At 44.6% G+C, this 25,684-nt stretch overlaps 1 protein-coding gene across 1 annotated transcript; it reads left to right on the top strand.

Annotated features, from left to right (window-relative positions):
• Positions 1–676: 676 nt before the first annotated feature.
• Positions 677–25,621, top strand: AS3MT (arsenite methyltransferase; the record flags this gene model as incomplete). The annotated part of the gene is given in 7 exon segments (XM_079793269.1): positions 677–727; positions 1,670–1,806; positions 3,523–3,559; positions 3,908–3,975; positions 3,977–3,987; positions 22,819–22,939; positions 25,604–25,621. Coding segments are annotated over 6 exon segments (309 nt in total). The 3' UTR covers positions 22,824–22,939; positions 25,604–25,621.
• Between the last annotated feature and the right edge of the window lie 63 nt (positions 25,622–25,684).

The raw sequence follows: 25,684 nt of genomic DNA on the forward strand, positions 1-25,684 counted from the left end.
ATGACTTCTGCCTGCCAGCATGCAATTATCAATCTGGAATGCCTTCCCTCTCCTTTCTACCTTCCAAATCCTGCCCATGCAATACTTCACTGATGTCCTACCTACTTTGTGACGCTTTCTCCAATCCTTGAGCACCCCCTTCCCCAAATCACTCTAGGACTGACTGCCTGTGCCATTCAGTTTGTCCAATCATGGAAAAAAATTTCTGTGCTCATGGTTTACCACCCCAGTTAAATACATCAGGGGACAGATCGCATCCTACATTTTTTCTTCAATAACTAGCACAGTTCTGAATCCTGCATTAGATGCTCAGCTAATGCCTAAATGTATTTATTCAACAAATATTTTAGATGGCTTATTTGTTTTAGTACCTGGCACAGTGCCCAACAATACAATAGTAAAAAAGAGTCCCAGCCTTCATGGTGCTTCCAGTTGAGTGGGGGCAATTAAATACCTACATTGAAATTGAATGAATGATGGAAGGAAGGAAAAGAGGGAGGGAGGGAGGATTTATAAGATTTAGTGGCTCCACATCTTCTAGTCTCTAGAGGGGAAAAAATATGTGTGTATGTACTTTCTATTTCCCAGCTATTATGGCTGTGTTGTGGTCATCCATCAAAACTAATAGATTTTGGGCCTGGCTAGTGAAAGTGGCAGAGATTTGCTATGTGCTTAAATGATTTATGAGAAAGGACATGTTACTGGAACTGACATGAGAGAAGATCAGGCAAGACAATGATTTGGAGGAAAAAATTCTCAAAAGCATTCTTTTGAGATAAAGTTGTTTCCTATGTGTCTCTTTAAGGTTTTAATAAGGCAGCTAAATGGCAATGCTTATTTGTGCCACTCATGCTTTCTGTCCTGGAAGCTGAGAACTTTGGCCATTAGGGGCTCTTCTGGAAGAACAGAGTTTTTTGTTTTTGTTTTTGTTTTTTTTAAAATATATATTTTATTGATTTCAGAGAAGAAGGAGAGAGAGAAACATCAATGATGAGATAGAATCATTGATCGGCTGCCTCCTGCACACCCCACACTGGGGATTGAACTGCAACCCAGGCATGTGCTTTGACCGGGAATTGAACCATGACCACCTAGTTCATGGGTTGACACTTAACCACTGAGCCTACACTGGCCGGGGAGAGTCAGGTTTGATCTGGTATATGAATATCATGATGACCCAATGCAGTCTGATCTTCTTCCATCTGTCCTGCAAGATTTTGTTAATGAATGAAGAGCTTATTCAAGCAAAAACCATGTATTGAGCAGGAAATGCCCCATTGAGTTGTCCCAGGCTGGAGCATATCCTACATGCCCAGAGAAACCTTGTATCCTTATCCAAAATAGTCAGGGGGAAGTATATTCCATTAGTAAAAGGAAACATTGAGGGGGGAAAAAATAGTGTATTTAAAAAATGTTAATTATCAGCCAAAACGGTTTGGCTCAGTGGATAGAGCGTCGGCCTGCGGACTGAAAAGTCCCAGGTTCGATTCCGGTCAAGGGCATGTACCTTGGTTGCGGGCACATCCCCAGTAGGGGGTGTGCAGGAGGCAGCTGATCGATGTTTCTCATTGATGTTTCTAACTCTCTATTCCTCTCCCTTCCTCTCTGTAAAAAAATCAATAAAAAAATATATAAAAAAATGTTAATTATCAAACCTACCTTTTCTTAGGTAGAAGTGGCGAGAAAGTATATTGAATATCACTTGGAAAAATATGGCTTCCAGGCACCCAAGGTGACTTTTATTCATGGCTGCATAGAGAAGTTGGGAGATGCTGGAATCAGAAATGAGAGTTATGGTGTTATTATGTAGGTCTCTTTCCTTACTGTTATGAATATAGCCCATTTTCTATTGAACACACAAATGTCACCAGTTTTTGCTGAACTGACTCTCATTTAGGTGATAAACTAAACTTGGCATGACTTAATATAGAGAAGGAGCTGGTCTGGCCCAGAACACACTAGCCCAAGAGAGAACTTATTTTAACTTAACCATCAACCAGCAAGCCCGAAAGACCAGCAAGACCACTGAGTCTGCTCATATAATACACACTGACCTGTTATCTTTAATATTATTTTCATAGCAAATTACAGGATTCTGTGCTTCTCTTTTCTCTTTGAATTGCTGTCAAGTCATGCTCAAGTGACAATCTCAGTAAACTGCCTGAAGGAACTTGGTCTGTTTACAGGTGGGATAAGAAATGCCTTGTGCCGAGGCATCTGGCCCCAGGTTATTTTTTGCCTGGTAAACATCAGGGCAGAAACAAATAAACATGCCTGAAATTTTTTCCTGCACTCACGTTTGCTGAAAGTTTACTGATATTTTAAACACTTTGTCCACCTCTCTTATCTTGGGAAAATAGTTGAGCTTGGGGAAGAGAGGAGGAAAGATTATTGTAGGATCCAGACCTCCATACTGTTGAAATTAGCTAAATAAAATCTTAAAATGACTGCTAACTCATGTGCCTAAGATTTAAGCACAATATTGAAAAAAGCATCTATACTAATAAAAGGGTAATATGCTAATTAGACCAGGAGACCTTCTGGACATCCTTCCGGACAAAGCCATGGTGGCGGGGCTGAGGCAGAGGCAGTTAGGGCGATCAGGCTGGCGGGGGGGGGGGGGGCAGTTGGGGGTGATCAGGCTGGTGGGGGGGGCAGTTGGAGGCGAGCAGGCTGGCAGGCAGAGTGCTTAGGGGCGATCAGGCAGGCAGGCAGGTGAGCAGTTAGGAGCCAGCGGTCCCGAATTGCGAGAGGGATGTCCGACTGCCAGTTTAGGCCTGATCCCACAGGGATCGTGCCTAAACTGGCAATCGGACATCCCTGAGGAGTCCCAGAGGGTGCAGGCCGGGCTGAGGGACACCCCCCACCCCTCTGCACGAATTTCATGCACCAGGCCACTAGTGTTTTTATAAAAGTACATGATAGCATTACAAAAAGTTGTATACTTTTTAAAGGAAAGGAGTTCATGAATACTAGTGACTTCTTCTGATAGTTATACAACAATCTTGGGCTGCATTTGTTTCAGTTTGGCTCAAAATCTAGGTCACCTGAGTGTCCTTATTTGGGAGAGAGACATGCTTGCCCTCCCTGTCAGGTAGGGCACTGAAAAAGAAATCCTGGCACTTCACTAAAAAAATATTTATACTTTTCCTCCCGCCTTCTAAGTGCTTCCAGGCTGGGCTAATCATCAAATTAACAGAGACAGATTAACAGGAGAACATCAGGTTTTTAATACCTGCGAATGGAGGATTCACATAGGCATATGAAGGGAACCAGTTTTGCCATCAAGAAGCTGCTTTTGGGATATTGATTTTTAAGGTGTTCAATAAGAAACAAGACTCAGAACCTTTGACCCTCTCCACTTTCCTGCTGAAAGAAAAGATTCAGACAGAGAAACCTGCTTCAAGAGGGAAAACTTAGAATGCCACTTTAGCCTAATTTGAACTAAGTCTCGTAAACAAGGCTTCAGGCAGGTACAGGTGCCTGTTAGCTAGACACCCACTGTGTTCCATTGTTTTTGAGTTGTCTAGCAAGAATTTTCCTGTCATGTCTGCTCCTGGTAGGTTTCTCTGTCTGAATCTCTTGGGCAGGAAAGGGGGGAGGTCAAAGTTTCCTTCTGAGTCTTGTTTCTTAATAAACAGCTTAAAAATCAATATCCCAAAAAGACAGCTTCAGGATGGCAAAACTTTGGTCCCTTCGTTCACACAGGGTCAGCTCAAGCACTTCTGTCCCCCCACCCCCTGCAATTGTTTTTATTTTATTTTATTTTATTTTATTTTATTTTATTTTATTTTATTTATTTTTTACTGCAATTGTTTTTTAAATGGATTTTATCCCTTCATTCCTTTCTTTGCTATCTGGGATTAATGTAATCTTAACCTTGTTTGGACTAATTCTGCTGTTTCAGCATGATGGGGAGCTATATTTCAGTGACGTCTCTGCTAGCCTTGAATTGCCAGAAGAAAGCAGGACACACAGTTTTCTGGGGTAGGTGTCTTTTTGTTGGGTTATGTTTTGTTTTATGGCGGGTACATGTTCATATACAGAGCTCCGTTCTGCTAACCGCCAGAATGAGGCTTTGTGATGTGGGAACATGGATTAGGTCAGGAGGTTTAGGTTCCATTTCTCTTCTGCCTCTCAAAAGTGGTCTGACCTTGGAAAATTAACTTCCTTGAGTCGTTTTCTAAACTGTAACATGTAGAGAATACTACAGTCTGCTTATAGGACTTCTATGAAAATTAAAGGGGATAAATAATGTGAAAAATACTTTGAAAACTGTAGTGTGGAAATGAGGGCAACTGTCCCCCACTAAGGCTCCCCTTATGTTCTCATCATTGTGTTGTTTATTCCTTTACTGTCATTATGTGTGTGGTCTGTCTGACTATGAAATCAAAAGTTCTTACTTTAAAAGTAATGTTAACATTTTCCTTATTACAAAATAATAAATGAATATTGTTAAAATGTTCAAAAAGTAAAATACAAAAAGTAAAAGACAAAATTACTACTAAAAATACAAAAAGTAAAAGACAAAATTACTACTAATCATATAGCCAGCAATAACCTCTTTAACATTTTAATATATATCCTTTTAGGTGTTTTTTTTTTTCCCCTCTGTGTGTATAATAAAATTGGGAGCATGCTATGTATAGAACTTAGTATTCTAATTTTATTTAGCATATTTCCTAAACCTAAACATTTTTTAAAGTTTTATTTATTAAACTGGGGTTGCGGGCTTGATCCCCAGTGTAGAGCATGCAGGAGGCAGCTGATCAATGATTTTCTCTCATCATTGCTGTTTCTTCTGTCTCTCCCTTTCCCTTCCTATCTGAAATCAATAAAAAAAAAATATTTTAAAAAAATAGTAAAGCTTATTTAGATATTGCTCTAAGAAATGGTAAATTTGTAGTTGAGAAAGTTTAATCAAACATAAGAGACAAGAATCCCAGAGCCAAAACCCCCAAAAGTTCTTGTTTGGCCACAATCACCAGCGTGAATTAAGCCCACGGTGAGCATAGAAGACACCTGTAGAGCTGAGGAGTGATTTACTTTCTTTGCTTTATTAAAATCTTGAGCACTCTGCTATTGTTACTCTTCTCTTTTTCTAAGACAGTGATTTTTTTGGAAGGTAGAGAAATTTGACTTCTGACTTAATCCATCGGGTGTTTCACAAACATGTCTTTGCTATTTTGAAATTCTTGGGAGTTCATTGATTATAAAACCTTGCTGATTGGAATCAGTGTTTATTTTGAAATGTTTTCATCATTCTAATTCTCCTGTAGTCTGGTTTCCTGAATACCAGAGTACAAAACTGTCATAACATTACAGTTACAAGTAAAGGGAGTCTTTCCTCTAGCCACAACATTCCTGGGAACTCTGGCTTCTACAGAAAAACATTTCCTTCCAGTGTAGCTGTTTTTGCTCTCCCTCCTGGTGTGCATGCGGGCTACGTAAAGGAGGGCCCTTGACCTCAGATATGGCTTGTAACATTCTTCATATTTGAACTGGTTTATCCCAGCAATCTCCTTCCTATTCTGCCTCATTTCTTTCAGCCTGCACATGTGCCAATGTCTTTAGAGCAGGTTCAAGTTTTTGAAATTGGAATAATTGACACTGAAGGAAGATTTAAAGAATGAAGCAGCTGGTGTATCCTAGAAAAATAACCTTGTGCTCTTGGGGGAAGACACTCGTATCTTTTTTATGGCAAACCTTTATGATAAACCCTCCAGCACAGCACGGGCAGGTGGTGCGCAGGGACTTGCTCGTGCTTACATCTTCCCATTAGTTGCTGCAGTAGAGAGGAATGCAAGCTGCTGCCTCTTTTCGAGAGTCCCTTTTCTTTTTCTTTTTTCTCCTTTCTTCTCTCTCCTCCTTAATCCTGACAAAGTGTATTTTGCTATTAAAAGGACTACATTACTAAAACACTGCAGAATCTGAAATGACACCAGTAGGACTAATGTTATGTATGGTCTTGTTTCAGTTAATACTAGTGGTAGTTATCTATAAACATAAATAACAGTAGTAATAATACAGAGGATCTAGCCTTTAAAAAAATGTTTTTATTGATTTTAGAGAGAGAGGAAAGGAGAGAGATAGAAGCATCAATGAGAAACATAGATCAGCTTCCTCCTGCATGCCCCCTACTGGGGATTGAGCCCGCAACCTGGGCATGTGCCCTGTCCAGGAATCAAGCCTGTGACCTCTTGGTGCATGGGACAATGCTCAATCCACTGAGTCACAAGGTCTTTATTGAATAGTTAATATGTTCAAGGCACCATGTCACTTAGTCCTCTCAATAACCATTATTATCCTCATTTTATTTTATTTATTTATTTTTTTATTATCCTCATTTTACACGTGAATAAACTCAGGCTCAGAGAGATTAATTTTCTAATCCAGGGTCACACAGCTAGAAAGTGGTGAATTTGAACCCATGTCTGACTCTAGAGCTGACATTCTTGCCATCTGCTGTATTAACTCTCCATATTTACACTTTCATAGAATCACAGGATATTGGTGCTCAAAAGAACCACTTACTAAGATGCCCCACCTTTTATTTCCTTCAAGGCTTGAGACCTTAGGGCTGGGAGCATGTATTTGGAAGTGATATTAATATCACTATCTCCTATTGGTAGAAAGGACATGTGCTGGGGTTCTTGTCCCAGCATTAAGAAGGGGTTCAGCAATCTGGAGAAAGGCTGTGCATAGATTAAGTAGGAGTCCAATGATGAAAGATCATTTTGAGAGGCATTGGGGGTCAGAGGAGCTTCAGGTAAAGGAGCTAAAGACTTCTCCTTGACTCAGGACCCCATGCTTTTTATTAACACAGTTTGTCCTAAGGCAAGGTGGAGATAATACACTTTAAAGGGTAAGGTTTACAGAAGCATTGTCAGATTAGGGAATAGCCTACAGCTGTTCAGGTATTTGGCCAACAGGAAGCAATAACATGTAGATTAAGATGCTCTGAGCTGTCTGGCAGCAAGCAATCATCCTCTTCAGGTTTGGGGGAAGTGCCTTTCCAGCCGTTCCAACAGGTAATTACCTATGCGACTCAGCCCTTGTTGAGCCCCCAAGTTTCATCAACCTTTTGATAAAACTCTTGTAATTATGACATGCTGGAATTGGCTCCCGGCAGACATGGAATGTGAAGAAGAGTATGGAAAATCATTTTTTCTGGGTGAGAAAGAGGAGCGGCTAACTCTTCCTACCAGGAAGTCCAATGCACTGATAGGAGGAAAGACAATGTGTGAGGCCTGGCAGCAGCAACCAGCATAGCCAGCCCTCTTCCTGGCTTGGAGATCCCCTGCTGGGTGCTAGTCTGCCGGTAAGGGAGCCCAGATCTAGGTAGACGGCTTCATTTTAGTGAGGTGGAAACTGAGGGCCACAGAAGCCAAGGCCACCAGTAAGTTATTTCAGTAAAGGGAGTGGGTCAAAAGACTGCCCTTCATGAATGTAAGGTCTGTGCCCGTCTTGTCCACCCTTCTGTTTGCAGTGACCAACAATAAATAGTAAGAGTGTAACTACATGTTTAATGAATTCATTTAAATACATGTTTAATGAATTCATTTTCTTTCTTTTTTAATATATATATATGGCTTAAAATATCAATATATTTTTAAATATATTTGATTGGTTTTTTACAGAGAGGAAGAGAGAGGGATAGAGTTAGAAACATTGATGAGAGAGAAACATCGATCAGCTGCCTCCTGCACACTCCCTACTGGGTATGTGCCCGCAACCAAGGTACATGCCCTTGACCAGAATCGAACCTGGGACCCTTGAGTCCGCAGGCCGACACTCTATCCACTGAGCCAAACCGGTTAGGGCTTTAATATATATTTTTATTGATTTCAGAGAGGAAGGGAGGGAGGGAGAGATAGAAACATCAATGGTGAGAGAGAATCAAAGATTGGCTGCCTCGTGCATGCTCCCCACTGGGGATGGAGCCTGCAACCTGGGCATGTGCTCTTGAGCGGATTCAAACCTGGGACCCTTCAGTCCAAAGGCTGATGCTCTATCCACTGAGCCAAACTGGCTAAGGCTAATGAATTCATTTTCTTTTTTAAAAAATATATTTTTTATTGATTTCATAGAGGAAGGGAGAGAGATAGAGAGATAGAAACATCAATGATGAGAGAGAACCATTGATCGGCTGCCTCCTGCACGCCCCCCACTGGGGGGCGGGGGATTGAGCCCGCAACCCAGGCATGTGCCCCTGGCCTGAATCAAACCTGGGACCCTTTAGTCTGCAAGCCAACGCTCTATCCACTGAGCCAAACTGGCCAGGGCTCATTTTCATTACTTAAGGTGGCTTGTACATGCTCTTGATTTTCGACCTTTGTGCCAGGTTTTGTACTGGCCCCACTGGCACTGGTATTGGAGGTGAAAGGAGGAAAAATAAAAGTTGCCATTTTGTCTTTTGAAAACTCCACTGACTCTGCCCTGAGATTTTGCTGGCCCTTGTTGGCAGTCTCAGCATCTGCAAATCATCGATTGCTAATGATGGCCCCGGTGTGTAGGACTTGCCTTCTTATCTTGCACGTGGTTCTGGTTCTGGTTCTGGAGATTAGAGAAGAAGCTTCAGCATTGCAGTATCTCAGGTCCTAAAGGCTAAAAGGCACATACAAATGGGAACCCCACGAAACAAAGCAAAATAAGCCCTCCTGGCCCAACAGGGACTCCCTTTAAGAAGCTTTGGAGGAAGTTCGCCTTGGAAGTAGTAAGAACTTGATTCAAATTCTTCAGAAAAGGACGGCCACCTTTATAGCTGAATGTCTGATACTACTCCCAGGACCCGAAGCAATTGTAAAATTTTATCTCCCTTCTAGGTAAATCAAACTGAAATATTAGTGTGTGGGTCCATCACAACGCCTTTAACTTGTCCTTTCATTTTGGGTTGCCTTTTAACAGGATCACATCACAGAGCCATTCAAGCTTGCAGAAAAGTCTGACAGTGCCAAGTCCGGTTGTTCCCCTGATGCTGCTAGAGCAGTGATGGGCAACCTTTTGAGCTTGGTGTGTCAAACTTCGCCAAAAAACTGAGCATAACTCAGGTAGTGTGTCACTTTGAGGAAAAAACATTATTTCACAAATGTTTCATCCTCAGCAGCAGCAAATGTTTCATCCTCGGCATGCGTACGCCTCAGCGGCCGCGTGTCATCAGAAATGGCTACGCGTGTCAGTGCTGACACGCGTGTCATAGGTTCGCCATCACTGTGCTAGAGGCTGCTGAGGCACAAAGAAAAGCTACTGTGAAGACGTTGGCAGGACGCTAAGGAATGAGTTACGTATGTCTTTTAACCTGCTCTTCCCATAGCTCAGACCATAAGAAAGAATAAAGGGCAAAAAGTCACCAAATTCTAGATCATTGATAAAAACAAATGAAATCTTTTTAGAAGGTGTTAACGAAGGGTTCACAGCACATCACCTAAACACTAGTTAAGCAGTTTTTCTCCATCTTAAGTAATTCAACGTTCTGGTGCCACTTAGTGGTCAGAAGTGGAATTGAAAAGCAGTGTTAAGGCTTGGCCAATGGGCAAGCCAGGCTCCAGAAATAACAATTGTTAGAGAGTCTCAGGAAAAACACATTCCTTCTGACCTGCAGAGCACCTTTCAGACTTTTCAGCTTGTTTGCTCATTAAACAAAGCTCCTACTGAAAGTGGGCTAATCGTGCCACAAGATTGCTAAATCAAATTGGTAGCAGTGCTCTTGGGTTAAATGGTCTTTTAAAGCAAACTCTTTTTAAAAATTGGCAGTTGAATGAAGAAAACAAGTGCATGATACATTTCTTTGAACTCAGTTCACCCTAATGTGTGACAACATCCTGACTATAGTAAATCCTAACTAGATTAGGAAAAGAGTTTGATAATTTTTAAAAGAAGAGCTAGGAGATTGGTGGGTTTTCTTTTCCATTATAAAGTACCTTAGGAAAGTATTAGATTTAGTTCTAGTTTCCGTAGTTAAAGAAGATTGAGGAATATTTCAAGGCTGATTACATTATTAGAAAATAGGAAAGCTTCAAGAATGATTATTAAATAAATTGAAGGCCAGTTGTATTTGAAGACTTTGTCAGAGGACACAGAAAGATGACAAGCCAGGGATTGTAGAAGCCATGACCCCTGCCATCAGGAGCTCATAGTTCATTTTTAATAATAACTGGAAGCGAAGAAGAGTTTTAATAAGAAAATTTCAACCAGTTGCTCTGAGCTCAGTGCATAGACACCAGGATGAGCGGGCATGGCCCAAGAGGTTTTTATTGGCGATATGAGAACTTTTAGACTTTGTAAAACTTTGGGACGGATTCTACAGGGACAGCTGTTAAAAATGGAGAAATTCTCAGATTACTAAGTGTGTTTGGCTATAGACCCTGACTTACTACTACTGACCAAGGGAAGTCCTGGGTGATATTTTAAGCCCTATTTGTCTCTGTGACCTTGATTCTAAGCCGTTCTTTCTTGGTTTGAAAGTTCAATATTTACCCAGGCACCATGTGCTTTGGTGACAGCGTTAGTTAGAATGGTACAGCTAGGATCAAGCGTACTTCAGTATCCCTGAGCACAAGGAGGTCCTGCTAGAGGGGAAATGAAAAGAAAGAGTGTCCTGGTTATTTGGCTTATTAGACTCTTCCAAATCGAGGGGAAGGCGGTATTAGCCTTTTACTTGTCATTCTGAACTCTCAGTTACCCCCAAAAGACATTGAGTGATAAGACTGGGCTGGGATATAGAGATTCACGTTGTCCTTTTCCCAAGAATAACATGTTTTATACATTATGTTCCAACAAAATACATATTTTAAGAATTGTATTTGACTTACAATCTAGAAAAGACATGTATTAGACAATATAAAATTAAAATATGCGTTTTGCTCAGAAAACTGGCATAAATAGTTAAATATTTAAAATAGGTGAAAGAGACAACTAGGAATGTTCAACCCTTATAAAAGAGGATACCTCTCCTTCAAGAATGAGAGACAGCCGGGCCGGCATGGCTTAGTGGTTGAGTGTCGACCTATGAACCAGGAGGTCACGGTTTGATTCCCGGTCAGGAAGTCAGGGACTGGGTTGCAGGCTCAGTCCCTAGTGTGGGGTGTGCAGGAGGCAGCCAGTTGATGATTCTCTCTCATCATTGATGTTTCTATCTCTCTCTCCCTCTCTTAAATCAATAAAAAAATATATTTAAAAAAAGAATGAGCGGCAGTATGGAATGCTGATTAAGAGCAAAAACTTGAAGCCTTTAAAGTTTCTTTTTCCTTTCAACTCTGCCACTTAGCATTTTGGCCTTGAGAAAATTATTTCATATCCTATGCCTTTATTTCCTCATTTGTATGAAGTACTTTGAAAGAGTGCATGGCACATGGTTTATGTTATTGCTAGTTTAGCTCTAGATGTTGCTATCAGCATGTGATTGATGCTTCTTGTTGCCAAATCATGGTTTAGGAAGCTGCATGTAGCTCTTTCGACAACAGGCAACTTTCCCCCCAACATTTTATTTGGACAGTTTTAAAATATACAGAAAAGCTTAAAGAATTGTTAATGAGCCCACTTGGAGTGGCTCAGTTGGTTGGAGCATCATCCTGTGCATTGAAAGGTTGCTGGTTCGATTCTGGTGGTCAGGGCACATACCTAGGTTTTGGGTTCGATCCCCTGTCGGAGCATGTACTGAAGCCGATTGATTTTTTTTTCTCTCTTTCTCCTTCCTCTATCTAAGTATGTCCTCTGGTGAGAATTAAAAAACAAAAAGGAATTGTAAGGGCTACCTATTTACCCACCACCTAGATTACACACTCCTTAACCTTTTGCAATCTGTTTATACATTTTAACATATTTACTAACATTAGAGATACAGAAACAGGGGTCTAATTCTTTCCTAGGCATATGCCCTTTCCAAAGATATTGGATTTAAAAGGCTTAAGGAGCAGATTTTCTCTTAATTGATTATTGTATCATAATAGTATTTTCAGTGCTTCATTATCACAGAGGGAGGGTTTATTTAAAAATCATGGAAACCTGCAGAGACTTTTCAGCTTATCTACATGAATAGGCCCAGCAGTAGCCTGAACAGGACCCCCATTCCCACCTCCAGCCATGCATAGCTGAAAAGGGCATGGCTCTTTGCCAAGTCAGTAGCAGAACCTGCTCCTCAGGTTGATTCTTGGCCTTTTCTTGAATGGCTCTGAGGAAGCAGCCAAAATAGTCAGTAATTCTGCTTTATTAGGCTGGGAGGTTGACTAAATTTATCTGACAAGGATTGTGAACTTATCAGTCCATTATTTCATTTTCTCGCTGAATATTAATTAAATACCTACTTGAATGTATCAGGCACTGTCCTAGGCAAGGATCACCAACAATGGAATATTATGAACCCTGTGGAGCAATGGGACAAAAATAGTTAAGCATATTTTCTAAACTTTGTTGGCATCTGTCCTAACTTCTGTGATTTGCCGAGTTTCTTCAACCACACACCACAATTTGGGTGAAAACAAGGGTTCTTTTGTAGACCCTGCCCAAGAGTTTGTAGAGGGAAATCACACTAGATTATAAAAATCTAGTCTTTTGCAAATAGGAAGCTGGAATTAAAAATCCTAATAGTCACCTATGACTTGAGCTTTACTGCGTCATTCCAGTCTCTTTTCAACTGCTGATCCTGCGATTCCTGTAAGCACACCTCCCACTGAGGTTAATGGGAGTGTTATGTGAACTTAAGTCTTGAGCTTAATCTTCTCCCGCTGAGTGAGCCTTGCTTGTCTTGGACTGACTACCATCCCAATCCCCTTCCCCAACGTGACCACACCTCTCCTTTCATGTAGCAGAGCCACTGGGCAGTGGTAGGCTCCAGGTGAGAGGAAAATAAATTTGGAACAAAAAGTGTCCTGCCCTTATGCTTCTCCTTTGCCTCATCTACATTGTCCAGAAGCCAGAGAGAATAAAATCAACAACGTCTGGGCGCACGGTAAGCCAGACTTGGGTCTACTAACTTTTAAAACTAGGCCTAAAGCCATTAACCTTCTTCTCATTCTTGGAATGAAAAGGGAGGCAGGAGACAAAAAGCAGGTCTTCTTTCTAGACCGGGCTCTGCTGCTGAGCTGGTTACTCGCCCATAAGAAACTCATTCACCTACTTGAGGGTTCACATTCCCTATCTGTAAAATGAGGGTGTCCCCTTCCAGGCTTAGAAACAGATTTATGTGGTCTCGGTTCTGGAGAGGTCGCAGAGTTTTAAAAATTGTTTGGGCTAGTTGCCCACATGTACAAATCAGAAGGCTTCTCATGAAATACGAATTGCTGGCTTCTCTTGAAAAACTGGAAATGCTGGCATCACTGACCCTGCCTTTCTGCCACAGCTGTCATGGCCAGAGTGAGTAATGGCTTCCCCGTCAAGCGGGACATGTCCCTGTAGACAGTTTGTCACCATCCCCACCCAGTCGACTTTTCTGACCTTTTGAGTTTGTGGCCCTGTTTTAGGACTAGAATTAGCACAGTTTAATAACATTTACAAGTGAATTTTTTTAATAGTTCAAATGACGGCAGGTCAATGGCTTACTCTATGATTCTGACATATATTTAATTCATTACAAGCAGAAGCCAAGAAGGGCACGTGGAGCTTTGTAGGGAATGCTCGCAGGAGGGAACCAAAGATGCTGGGGCTGCTTATGGTAATTTGACATTAACTCAGAGCCTAATTGTGTCAGGTGAGGTGGGGGCCTGGACAGTTTATCTTCTGTCCCCAGAGTTAACAAGCTTCCATCACATAACTTCCTTTGTGAATATTAAATGAGTATCCTCTGGAGAGCAAATCCTCAAAAGGTCAAGTTGCTAAAGAGGAAAGGTTTGCACAGCAAGGGTAGGAGGCCTTGTGTGGCTTCTCAGCTCAGTAGTAAATCTTTTATTAACTGTCCTTATTTTCTTTTTCTTATTATCTTATTATTCCTTTCAATTGGATATAGCTAGGCAAATATTGTGAAGGAGGTATTTTTTTAAAATATATTTTTATTGATTTCAGAGAGGAAGGGGGAGAGAGAGAGATAGAGAGATAGAAACATCAATGATGAGAGAGAATCATTGATCGGCTGCCTCCTGCTCACCCCCTAATGGGGATCGAGCCTGCGTGCCCTTGACTAGAATCGAGCCTGGGACCCTTCAGTCTCCAGGCCAATGCTCTATTCACTGAGCCAAACCAGCTAGGGCTGAAGGAGGTATTTTTTATTTTTGCTTTTAAATAATGTAATAGAAGTCCATGAAGTGGATGCAATCCTTTAAAAATGGTAATTTCTCATGGTAATGAGGAAGATTCATTATGATATGAACCAAACCAAATGTCCCAAGTTGTTTCTTTACTGAAAATAATTTCCTTACATCTCCCTCACAATGCTGTTTTTTTCTAACTTTACAGAAGAGAAAACCAAGGCTGAGGCTATTTAAGTGACTTGCATGATGGGAGGACAGTCTGAGTGTTAGAATCAAGACTAGAACTAGGTCTTCTGACTCCTTGCTATTGTATTATAGGGTTTGTCCTCGCTCTTCTTTTTTTTGTTTTGTTTTCTGTTAATCCTCACCTGAGGGTATTTTTCCATTGATATTTTTAGAGAGTGTGGAAAAGAGGGAAAGACAGAAACATCAATGTGAGAGAAACACATTGATTGGTTACTTCCTGCACACGCCCCAACCAGGGCCTGGGCTGGGGAGGAGCCTGCAACCAAGGGAATTGAAACTGGGATGCTCTATCCACTGAGCCAAACCGGCGAGGGCTGTCTTTGCTCTTCTTCAGGGAATTCCTAAATTTAAAAAAATATAGAAATAAAAAGGGAAATAGTATAACAGAAAGGATAGTGGTTATATCTAAGGTGGAGGAGAGGGGTGTGATCTGAAAGGGATAAATAGGGGTTTGCTCGACTAGGGGATGATTCCTTTATCGTTGTAAATTATTATAAAGCGAACTTAATCTTTGCCTGGGACTGTCCCAGTTTAAGCCATAAACTAGGTTAATTATTAATAGTACACTTTTTTCACTCTCAAAAGGGCTCTGTTTTAGGTGATAAATTATATGGTGAGTTTTTTTATTATATACACCAGAGGCCTGGTGCACGGATTCGTGCACTGGTGGAGTCCCTCGTCCTGGCCTGTGGAGATTGGGCCGAAACCAGCTCTCTGACATCCCCTGAGGGATCCTGGATTGTGAGAGCACCCTGGAATCGGGCTCCCACCTCTCTGGTTCTGGTGTGTCACCCGAGAAACGCAGCTGCCAAATCACCGCAGCTCAGCAGCTCCTGCGTTGAATGTCTGCCCCCTGGTGGTCATTGTGCTTCATAGTTACTGGCCAGTCGGCCGGTAGGCTGGTCAGCCCATTGTTTAGGCTTTTATATACTAGTATATATGTTTTATGTACTTTTATGTATGTTTATTATATCTCAAAAAAATTTTTAATTAAAAATAATATCAGGAAGTCTGACCTATGATTAGGATTCTGAGAAACCTATGTTCAATCTAAGATTCATGATTGCTGTACAGACCACAGTGTTAGTAGCTATGATTCAGGTGTGGACTTCCTGAACATAGGGTATGGTGTCCCCTCTTGGTTTTCTTTGGCAGGAGAGTTAACTCTGTTTCTTTGTCCTACATGTGTCTTGAGAAGTGGTGTATCCTTTAGTCCTAATTGTGAAGGTCAGACTAAGATAATATATGAGAAAGTGCTTTGTAAACCATGGCAGGAGTTTCCTAAATCCCTAAATGGCAGGACTCCAGCATCACTGCACTGATGTCTGTCAGTTAATCTTCCTGTACTTGAGCTCTTCTACTTAGAAATTTTATAGTTCCTTAGTGCCTACAGAATGAGATTTAAACTCCTAAATTTGGCATTCAAACCTCCACACACCAACACCAACCAACTTTCCAACATTATTCTTGCTATTCTTCTTCAGGGAATATATAGGACCAAGTTCAACCACACGGTGTTCCAAAAATGCTGCTCACTTTCCATCCTCACCCTTCTTTTCATCAGAATGCCTTTTCCCCTTTCTTCTCTCTCAATCCCTTTGTCATGGATTGAATATTTATGTCCCCCTTTCCATTCATATGTTTAAGCCCTAACCCCTGTGTGACTGTAGTTGGGGATAGGGCCTCTAAGAAAGTAATTAAGGTCAAATGAGGTCATAAGGGTGGAGCCCTGATTCAATAGGATTAGTGTTCTTATAAGAAGAGACACCAGAGAGTTTTTATACTCTCCACACTCACATTCAGAGGAAAGGCCATGTCTGTGAGCCAGGAAGAGAGCTCTCACTAGAAACAGATCCTGCAGGACCTTGATCTGGGACTTCTGGCCTCCAGAACTGTGAGAAGATAAATTTCTGTTGTTTAAGCCACCTAGCCTATGATATTTTGTTGTGGCAGCTCAAGCAGACTAAGATACCCTTCTTGGAATAGCTCTTACATCTGCATATTTGTCAAGGATCAACTCAAAAACCATAAAACTTTCAATTCCTCCACTTTATTTGTACTTCTTCTTTTTTTTTTTAAATTAATAATTAACATTTTAATTCTTGGGGATATTTGAGAAATAGGAACAGCAAACAATTAAGCAATAGATTGTGGCCCCAATTGTGAAGCTGGATAAACTGGCTTCAAGTCCTTGTCCTCAGGGAGGTAAATCTGTGTCCCCTGAGCCCCCAGGCCAGGACTCAGAAGCACATGATTGAACTGGCCCTTCCATGTTTCTTGCCAGCCATGCCTCTGGCTGGTTTGGTTCTCTCTGCTCCCTTGTCACATGTTTATCACTGCCTGGAGCTTCCTGCATTGTGAAAAAGAAAAATTAACAAGCTCTGGCTGGTGTGGCTCAGTTGATTGGAACATGGGCCTGTACACCCAAAGATTCCACCTTCGATCCCTGGTTGTACTTCTTATTAAGACATCTGATCTTTTATCCTGTATTATGGAGTTATTTAGTACGTTTCCTAATCTCCTCACAGGTACATTTTGGGAGTAACCTCTGATTCAAAGCTATAGCTCTATAATGCCTTAGTATAGTGCTTGAAACTTATTAGATATACTATATATATAATGAATTCGTTGATATATAGTGTATATCATACTAGAGGCCCGGTGCACGAAATTCGTGCATGGGGGGTGTGTTCCTCAGCCCAGCCTGCACCCTCTCCAATCTGGGACCCCTCGTCCCGGGCCCGGGTGAGGCCACGTGCCCCTGGGTCCGGGGGAAGCTAGATCCCGGGTCCGGGCGAGGCCGTGTGCCCCTGGATCCAGGTGAGGCTGGGTCCTGGGCCCAGGAGAGGCCACGCACCCCTGGGTCCGGGTGAGGCCATCCGCCCCTGGGTCCGGGTGAAGCTGAATCCTGGGTCTGGGCGAGGCCGTGTGCCCCTGGGTCCGGGTGAGGCCACGCGCCCCTGGGTCCGGGGGAAGCTAGATCCCGGGTCCGGGCGAGGCCGTGTGCCCCTGGATCCGGGTGAGGCTGGGTCCCGGGCCCGGGAGAGGCCACGCACCCCTGGGTCCGGGTGAGGCCATCCACCCTTGGGTCCGGGTAAAGCTGAATCCTGGGTCTGGGCGAGGCCGTGTGCCCCTGGGTCCGGGTGAGGCCATGCGCTCCTGGGTCCGGGGGAAGCTAGATCCCGGGTCCGGGTGAGGCCGTGTGCCCCTGGATCCAGGTGAGGCTGGGTCCCAGGCCCGAGTGAGGCCACGCGCCCCTGGGTCCGGGTAAGGCCACACGCCCCTGGGTCCGGGTGAAGCTGGATCCCTGGTCCGGGTGAGGCCGTGTGCCCCTGGATCCGGGTGAGGCTGGGTCCCGGGCCCGGGAGAGGCCGCGCGCCCCTGGGTCCGGGTGAGGCCATGCGCCCCTGGGTCCGGGCGAAGCTGAATCCTGGGTCTGGGCGAGGCCATGTGCCCCTGGATCCGGGTGAGGCTGGGTCCCGGGTCCGGGTGAGGCCGTGGGCCCCTGGATCTGGGTGAGACCACGCGCCCCTGGGTCTGGGAGAGGCCACGCGCCCCTGGGTCCGGGTGAGGCCACGCGCCCCTGGGTCTGGGGGAAGCTAGATCCCGGGTCCGGGTGAGGCCGTGTGCCCCTGGATCCAGGTGAGGCTGGGTCCTGGGCCCGGGTGAGGCCACACGCCCCTGGGTCCGGGTAAGGCCACACGCCCCTGGGTCCGGGTGAAGCTGGATCCCGGGTCCGGGTGAGGCCGTATGCCCCTGGATCCGGGTTAGGCTGGGTCCCGGGTCCAGGTGAGGCCGCACACACCTAGGTCCGGGTGAGGCCACACGCCCCTGGGTCTGGGAGAGGCCACACGCCCCTGGGTCCGGGTGAAGCTAGATCCCGGGTCCGGGCAAGGCCATGTGCCCCTGGATCCGGGTGAGGCTGGGTCCCGGGCCCGGGTGAGGCCACGCGCCCCTGGGTCTGGGAGAGGCCACGCGCCCCTGGGTCTGGGAGAGGCCACGCGCCCCTGGGTCCGGGTGAGGCCATGCGCCCCTGGGTCCGGGTGAAGCTGGATCCCGGGTCTGGGTGAGGCCGTGTGCCCCTGGATCCGGGTGAGGCTGGGTCCCGGGTCCGGGGGAGGCCACGTGCCCCTGGGTCCGGATGAAGCCGTGCCCCTGGGTCTGGCCGAGACCCAACCAGAGGGAATCGAACCTGCATTACCACCATTTGTCCACCATCCAGAGCTGAGGGGTCAGTGCCGACATGTACACATAAGGAACTGGTGGACATTGATATTGGGTCTCAAAAGAACTGTTGGTCCAGAAAGAAACTCACTACAGACTGATTCATTTGCCTGTCAGCATAACTATTATTGCTCATCTCACATTCAGTACATATAAGTATATCTCTAGTGACACATGATCTCGCTCATCTAGGGGAAATGATGAACAACATAGACTGATGAAAAAGAACAGAACCAGAAACAAGGAGGCATCGATCGGACTATCGGGCCTCAGAGGGAGGATAGGGGAGGGTGGGGGGAGGGGGGAGAGATCAACCAAAGGACTTGTGTGCATGCATATGAGCCTAACCAATGGTTAAGTTCAACAGGGGGTTGAGGCATCCGTGGGGAGGGGTGTGGGATGGGAATGGGGGGATGAGGACAAATATGTGACACCTTAATCAATAAAGAAATTAAAAAAAAAAATCTGGGACCCCTCGAGGGATCAGGCCTAAACAGGCAGTCGGACATACCTCTCACAATCCAGGACTGCTGGCTCCCAACCGCACGCCTGCCTGCCTGTCTGATTGCCCCTAACCGCTTCTGCCTGCCAGCCTAATCACCCCCTAACCGCTTCTGCCTGCCAGCCTGATCACCCCCTAACCGCTCCCCTGCCAGCCTGATCGATGCCTAACTGTCCTCCCCTGCAGGCCCAATTGCCCCTAACTGCCCTCCTCTGCCAGCCTGGTCACCCCTAACTGCCCTCCCTTGCCAGCCTAGTCACCCCTAACTGCCCTCCCCTGCTGGCCTGGTCCCCCCCAACTGCCCTCCCTGTAGGCCTGATCCCCCCAACTGTCCTCCCCTGCAGGCCTGATCCCCCCCAACTACCCTCCCCTCCTGGCCTGGTCCCCCCCAAGTGCCCTCCCTTCCAGCCTAGTCACCCCTAACTACCATCCCCTGCTGGCCTGGTCCCCCCCCAACTCCCCTCCCTGTAGGCCTGATCCCCCCCAACTGCCCTCTCCTGCAGGCCTGATCCCCCCCCAACTACCGTCCCCTCCCAGCCTGGTCCCCCCCAACTGCCCTCCCCTGCAGGCCTGGTCCCCCCAACTGTCCTCCCCTGAAGGTCTGGTCACCCCCAACTGCCCTCCTCTGCCAGCTCGGTTACCCCTAACTGCCCTCCCCTGGAGGCCTGATCGCCCCCAACTTCCCTCCCTTGCAGGCCTGGTCCCTCCCAATTGCCCTCCCCTGCTGGCTAGATTGCCCACAACTGCCCTCTCCTGCTGGCCATCTTGTGGCGGCCATCTTTGACCACATGGGGGCAGCCATCTTGTGTGTTGGAGTGACAGTCAATTTGCATATTACCTCTTTATTATATAGGATAATACATATTAATTGAATGATTGAATGAATGAATAAAGGAGAAAAATAGGGTGAGAAATAAGATACAAACTTTATTTAAAATTTAAAGAGGAAGCAGAGAATTGAGTGTATTAATAAATGGGGAGAAATAAGTTAAATCTTCAGTTTAGTGATTAAAAGAAAACAAACAAATAGGTATCTTAGAGGAACTAAAAACAGAATTTTTTCCACTGAGGTCTGACATACTGTTTATCTATACATGGGTAGTTTGACTTCTTATTGGAGTAGAATTTTTGCTTCAGCTTCAGAGGATGTAGAAAAAAGTCCAGGGAAATGAAGTCAGCTGGTATTGGGAAACTGGCATTTTATGACTGGAGTCCTAATCATAACTTAAAGCTCTGGGATGGAACTACAACTAAAAGACTTTTAGGTCTGGATGCCATGCCTTCCCACATCCCTACTGTGGACATGGGAGCTTATCCATGCAGATGAAGAAATTAAACAGCCTCTCTTCCCTTTAGTATCCAGTGAAGGATTCTGGCAAGAGAGAGTCAGGGAAGAGAGAACTAGAGAGAAGGTTAGGGAAGGTGTTTGCTAGGAGGTTCTGGCTTTACCTACATGACTTGCTTAGGGTCAAAGTCAGAACCTACCTATGATTAGATATCTGCAGGAATCATTTAGCAATCTTGGACCTCCGATAGGTCTTTTGGAGGTAAAATATGCTCAGAATTCAGGGAGAGTGGGACGAGGTGGCAGAGCCAGAAGTGGCAGTGGGCAACCTGCCATCAAGTCTGAGTCATATGGGAGGGCTCAGAATTGGCCATTCATATCTGTTCTTTCCCCTGTGGTCCCATTTCTAGTTACCATCCTCCTGCCAGACTCTCCCTTATCTTCAACCTCTTCCTCACTCTCCGTATGTGGTTTTTAAAATGTTTTTATTGATTTTTAGAGAGAGAGAGAAGAAGAGAGAGAGAAAAACATTGATGAGAGAGAGAGAGACATCAATTGACTGCCTCCTGCATGCCCCATACTGGGGATTGAGCCTGCAACCCAGGCATGTGCCCTGACAGGGAACTGGACTGGTGACCTCTTGGTACATGACATGGGACAACGCTCAACCAACTGAGCCACGCCAGCCAGGGCCTCATATGTGTTTTTAAATGTAGGTTATTGAATGGGGAATGTTTACCTGGTGGGTGTGAGGGAGCCATCCTGCCAATAGCAGGTTGCCCATTGCCACTTCTGGCTCCGCCACCTCTTCCCACTCTCAACATTAAAGACGACTATGTAAGTTAAATCTTTCCCTAAAATCACATCTTGGGTTGAGTGCTTTAATCATAATGATAAGGATAATCGAGCTCAGGACCTTTCTGACACCTTTGTCCAGGGCTGAGCTGGAGACTGCAACTGGGATGGAACTGCAGTGGAAAGCACATCCTAAAAGATTCTAGGCCGAGACCGGTTTGGCTCAGTGGATGGAGCGTCGGTCTGCGGACTGAGGGGTCCCAGGTTCGATTCCGGTCGGGGGCATGTGCATTGGTTGCGGGCACATCTCCCGTTGGGGGATGTGCAGGGGGCGGCTGGTCGGTGTTTCTCTCTCATCGATGTTTCTGGCTCTCTGTCCCTCTCCCTTCCTCTCTGTAAAAAATCAATAAAATATTTTAAAAAAAAAGATTCTAGAAAATCCCGAAGTTGCAGGGCATTGCATCAGGAAGATAGGTGTCCTAGAGCAGGGCAGGCAGTGCACTTGTTGCAGCAGAATTTTTTCTCTCTGAGTATCCCAGAAGGTCAAGGGGGTGGTGAGGAAGGAAGTGGGGAACAGTGCACTGGGCAGGGTACAGGGGGCATGTTGGGGGCTGCCCAGTGGGAGGTTCAGGATGAGCAGGCTCCCTGGGAGAAGGGCAGTGGGGCATGAGGTGCTGCCAGGTCTCCTGGGAGAGTGGGAAGAGTGGCAGAGCCAGAGTGGCAATGGGCAACCTGCCATTGGCAGAAGCTCCCTCACACCCACCTGAGACTCCAGATTCTTGAGGAGCTTGAGCCTGTCTCAGGAGAGGGAGCTTTTCTTGTAATTCTGTCAAAATCCACGTTTTCCCCCTCTTCCTTCCCCAATGACTATTTCTAGAAAATATCTAGAAAAGGAGGGAAATAGGAAAGCCCAAAACAAGCCTGAAAAGTCCTCAAGAGATGGTAAATGGCATTGTGGATTATTTTATTTTTTGTCACTGTTGCTTCAGGGGAACAGATTGGAGTCCGGGGAATGTTTGGGTAACTCCAGCATTTGCCCAATTCCCATTTTCCTCAGAAGACCTTGTGCTTTGGTGCAATTACAATGTCACCGTTGAAGCAATAACTTTGACTATTTTTCCACAACTAGGTGATTTTCTGGGGGTGGGTGGGTGCTTCTTTATAAAATCAGAGCTTTATGATGAAAAACAAAATTCAGATAGAGCCATTTGGTGTTTTACTTGCAATCTTTAACATCCAACTAAAAGACTTTTAGGTCTGGATGCCATGCCTTCCCAGATCCCTACTGTGGACATGGGAGCTTATCCATGCAGACGAGGAAATTAAACAGCCTCTCTTCCCTTTGGTATCCAGTGAAGGATTCTGGCAAGAGAGAGTCAGGGAAGAGAGAACTAGAGAGAAGGTTAGGGAAGGTGTTTGCTAGGAGGTTCTGGCTTTACCTACATGACTTGCTTAGGGTCAAAGTCAGAACCTACCTATGATTAGATATCTGCAGCAATCATTTAGCAATCTTGGACCTCCTATAGGTCTTTTGGAGGTGAAATATGCTCAGAATTCAGGGTTTTATTGTGTATTTTTTCTTCCAGATTGAAAAAGTGATCCCTAGAAGAAAATGTTGCCTTTGTCCTCCGTTCATCCAGATGGACAGATTGGAAGCCTCTGGAAGTCACCATAAGCCTGCATCAGCAGCCCCTCACTAAAGCAAGGGTAACTCCGTCAGCTAAAAATCCTCCAAACTTGAAGGAAGATCCCCTTTGCTAAGGAAAAATTACTTGGCTGTACATGACCAATATGATCCCCCTACCCAGTATTAACATTACTCAGCAATCCCCTATATGAGTTTGAGTTTGGTTTATTTTATATTGTAAAATGTCCTGGATTTCTAACTTGCTTCTAAGTTGCTGAATGCCACAATTTCCTGACCATTCTAGGGTTCTCTGAAATGCACAGGAAATGTCTGTAGGTTTGGCAAACTCTCCCCCACCCCATTCTCCACACTCATCCCAAAAGTGTGCATTCAGCATTTGAAAGCTTTTAATCATCTTCCCTCTCAGCTCCCTTAAAAACACTTGTACTCACACTTTTTTATGAAGTTAAAAGTTTCATTTTTTAATCAGCTGACTTAGAAGGAACATATCTATCCTTAACCTTTGTCAGATATTCCTAAAAAGCTCCACTTTTCCCTTCTAATCTTCAATAATGCTATTTTTATACATGCCAAGTCTGTGAATCCATTTAAAAATATTTTTATTGATTTCAGAAAGTAAGGGAGAGGGAGAGATAGAAACATCAATGATGAGAGAGGATCATTGATGGGCTTCCTCCTACATGCCCCCTACTGTGATCGAGCCCGCAATCCAGGCATATGCCCTAACTGGGAATTGAACTGTAACCTCCTGGTTCATATGTCGACATGCAACCACTGATCCATGCCGACTGGGCTCTGAATCCATTTTTTTAAAAATATGAACTTATTTTTCAATATAGTAGTATGAGAATTAGGGGTAGGGAAGCAGCACCAGAAGTTGAAGGCCTGGAAGCTAGAATTGGGACGTTACTTGAAATAATCAGGATAAATATTATTTTATTTCTTTAAAAAAAATTTTTTTTTGCCCCGTCTGGTGTGTTCAGTGGTTAGGGCATTGGCCCGTGTACCAAAAGGTTGTGGGTTCGATTTCTGGTCAAGGACATGCGCCTGGGTTGCAGGTTCGGTCCCTGGCTACTGTTGGGAGGCAACCACTGGAAGTGTCTCTCTCATATCAATATTTCTCTCTCTTTCCCCCTCTCTCCTCCTTTCTACTCTCTCTAAAAATCAATGGAAAAAATATCTTTGGGTGAGGATTGACAAAAAAATAAAATTAAATGTTTTTTTAATTGATTTCAGAGAAAGGAAGTGAGGGGGAGAGATAGAAACATCCATCAGTTGCCTCTTGCACGAACCCCTACTGTGGATGGAGTCAGCAACCCGGGCTTGTGCCCTGACCGGATATCGAACCCCTGACCTCCTGGTGCATGGGACGATGCTCAACCAACTGAGCCAAACTAGCCAGGCTCTTTCATTTCTTTAACAATCTACATATATTGTTTGAACATCTACCATTGTCATAGGTCCTGATAATATGACAGTGAACAAAACAGACAAAATCCTTGCCCTCAGGAAGCTCAAGTTCTAATGAAAGAAGACACAATAAACTAAATTAAGGAAAACGAAACAGAGATGGCGTATAGGGATTGTTTGTTTACAAGTTAAATAAAAATGGTGGCCTTTGGCCCTGGCTGGTGTGGTTGGCTGGATCATCATCCCATGCACCAAAGGGTCTCGGGTTTGATTCCTGGTCAGGGCACATACCCAGGTTGAGGGTTGGATCCCATGTTGGGGCATGTATGGGAGGCAACCGATAGATGTTTCTCTCTCACATCGATGCTTCTCTCTCTCTCAAAATCAATTTACAAAAACAAACATATTCTCAAAAAAAAAAGAAAAGAAAAGAAAAGAAAAAGTGGCCTTTGTGTAGTCTTAAAGGAGGTGAACCGAGGGGCTATGCTGACATCTGGGCACAGGAAACCGCAGCAGGTGCACAGGCTCCCAGGGGAGCATCCCAGAGATAAGGAGAACCTGCCAGGAGGCTCTTGCTGGAGCAGCAGGTGATAAGGCCAGAGGAGTAAAAGGAGGCAGCAGGTCCTTAGAGCCTTGTCAGAAAATGTAGGTACTGTGGCTTTTACTCCTACGAGGAGTAAAGATCCAGAGGAGAATTTCAAACAAGGGAGCAAACAGTATCGGATTTAATGAGACTGAATGCTGGATTGAGAAGGTAAGGGGGCAGGTGTAGAAGAGGAGAGACCAGTTAGAAGGCCACTGCATCATCCCTCCCAGAAATTGATAAAATGTTTGACTGGTTTACAAAAAGGGAAGAAAATATGCTTGCAGAATAAAAATAAATAAATAAATAAAAGGGAACAATTATTTTTTAGATGTTAAAGTTGCAAGAAAAAGATCAATTGTCAATTATTCTGCTACCATATCTCCTCCAGACACAGTGGGCTTGGGAATCCCAGGGAGCTAGGTCTTCAGGATTTTTTTCTGCTGAGGGATGCTGAACCTAGAGCGGTGTGGTCAGTGCGATTAAGAAGGTGCCTTCAGTCCTGTCAGGTGTGGCCCAGTCCCCTCAGGGCACATGCTCTGGTTTCATGTTTGGTCCCCTCACATCTCTCTCTTCTCTCTTCTCTCTTCTCTCTTCTCTCTTCTCTCTTCTCTCTTCTCTCTCTCTCTCTCTCTTTTTCTCTCCCCCCATCCTCCTCCTGCTTCTTTAAAATCAAAAAACAACATAAAAAAATAGAGCCTTCATGTGTCTGCTCCCTCCCATTTCCCAGACTTGCCTGGTGCCTGTTTGAAATAGACTCCCGGGTCCTGTGCGATGGGGTCCATGGAATATATACTTTCGGCAAGACTAT

This window comes from Cnephaeus nilssonii (genome assembly GCF_951640355.1).
Source record: "Cnephaeus nilssonii genome assembly, chromosome: 16".
NCBI lineage: Eukaryota > Metazoa > Chordata > Mammalia > Chiroptera > Vespertilionidae > Cnephaeus > Cnephaeus nilssonii.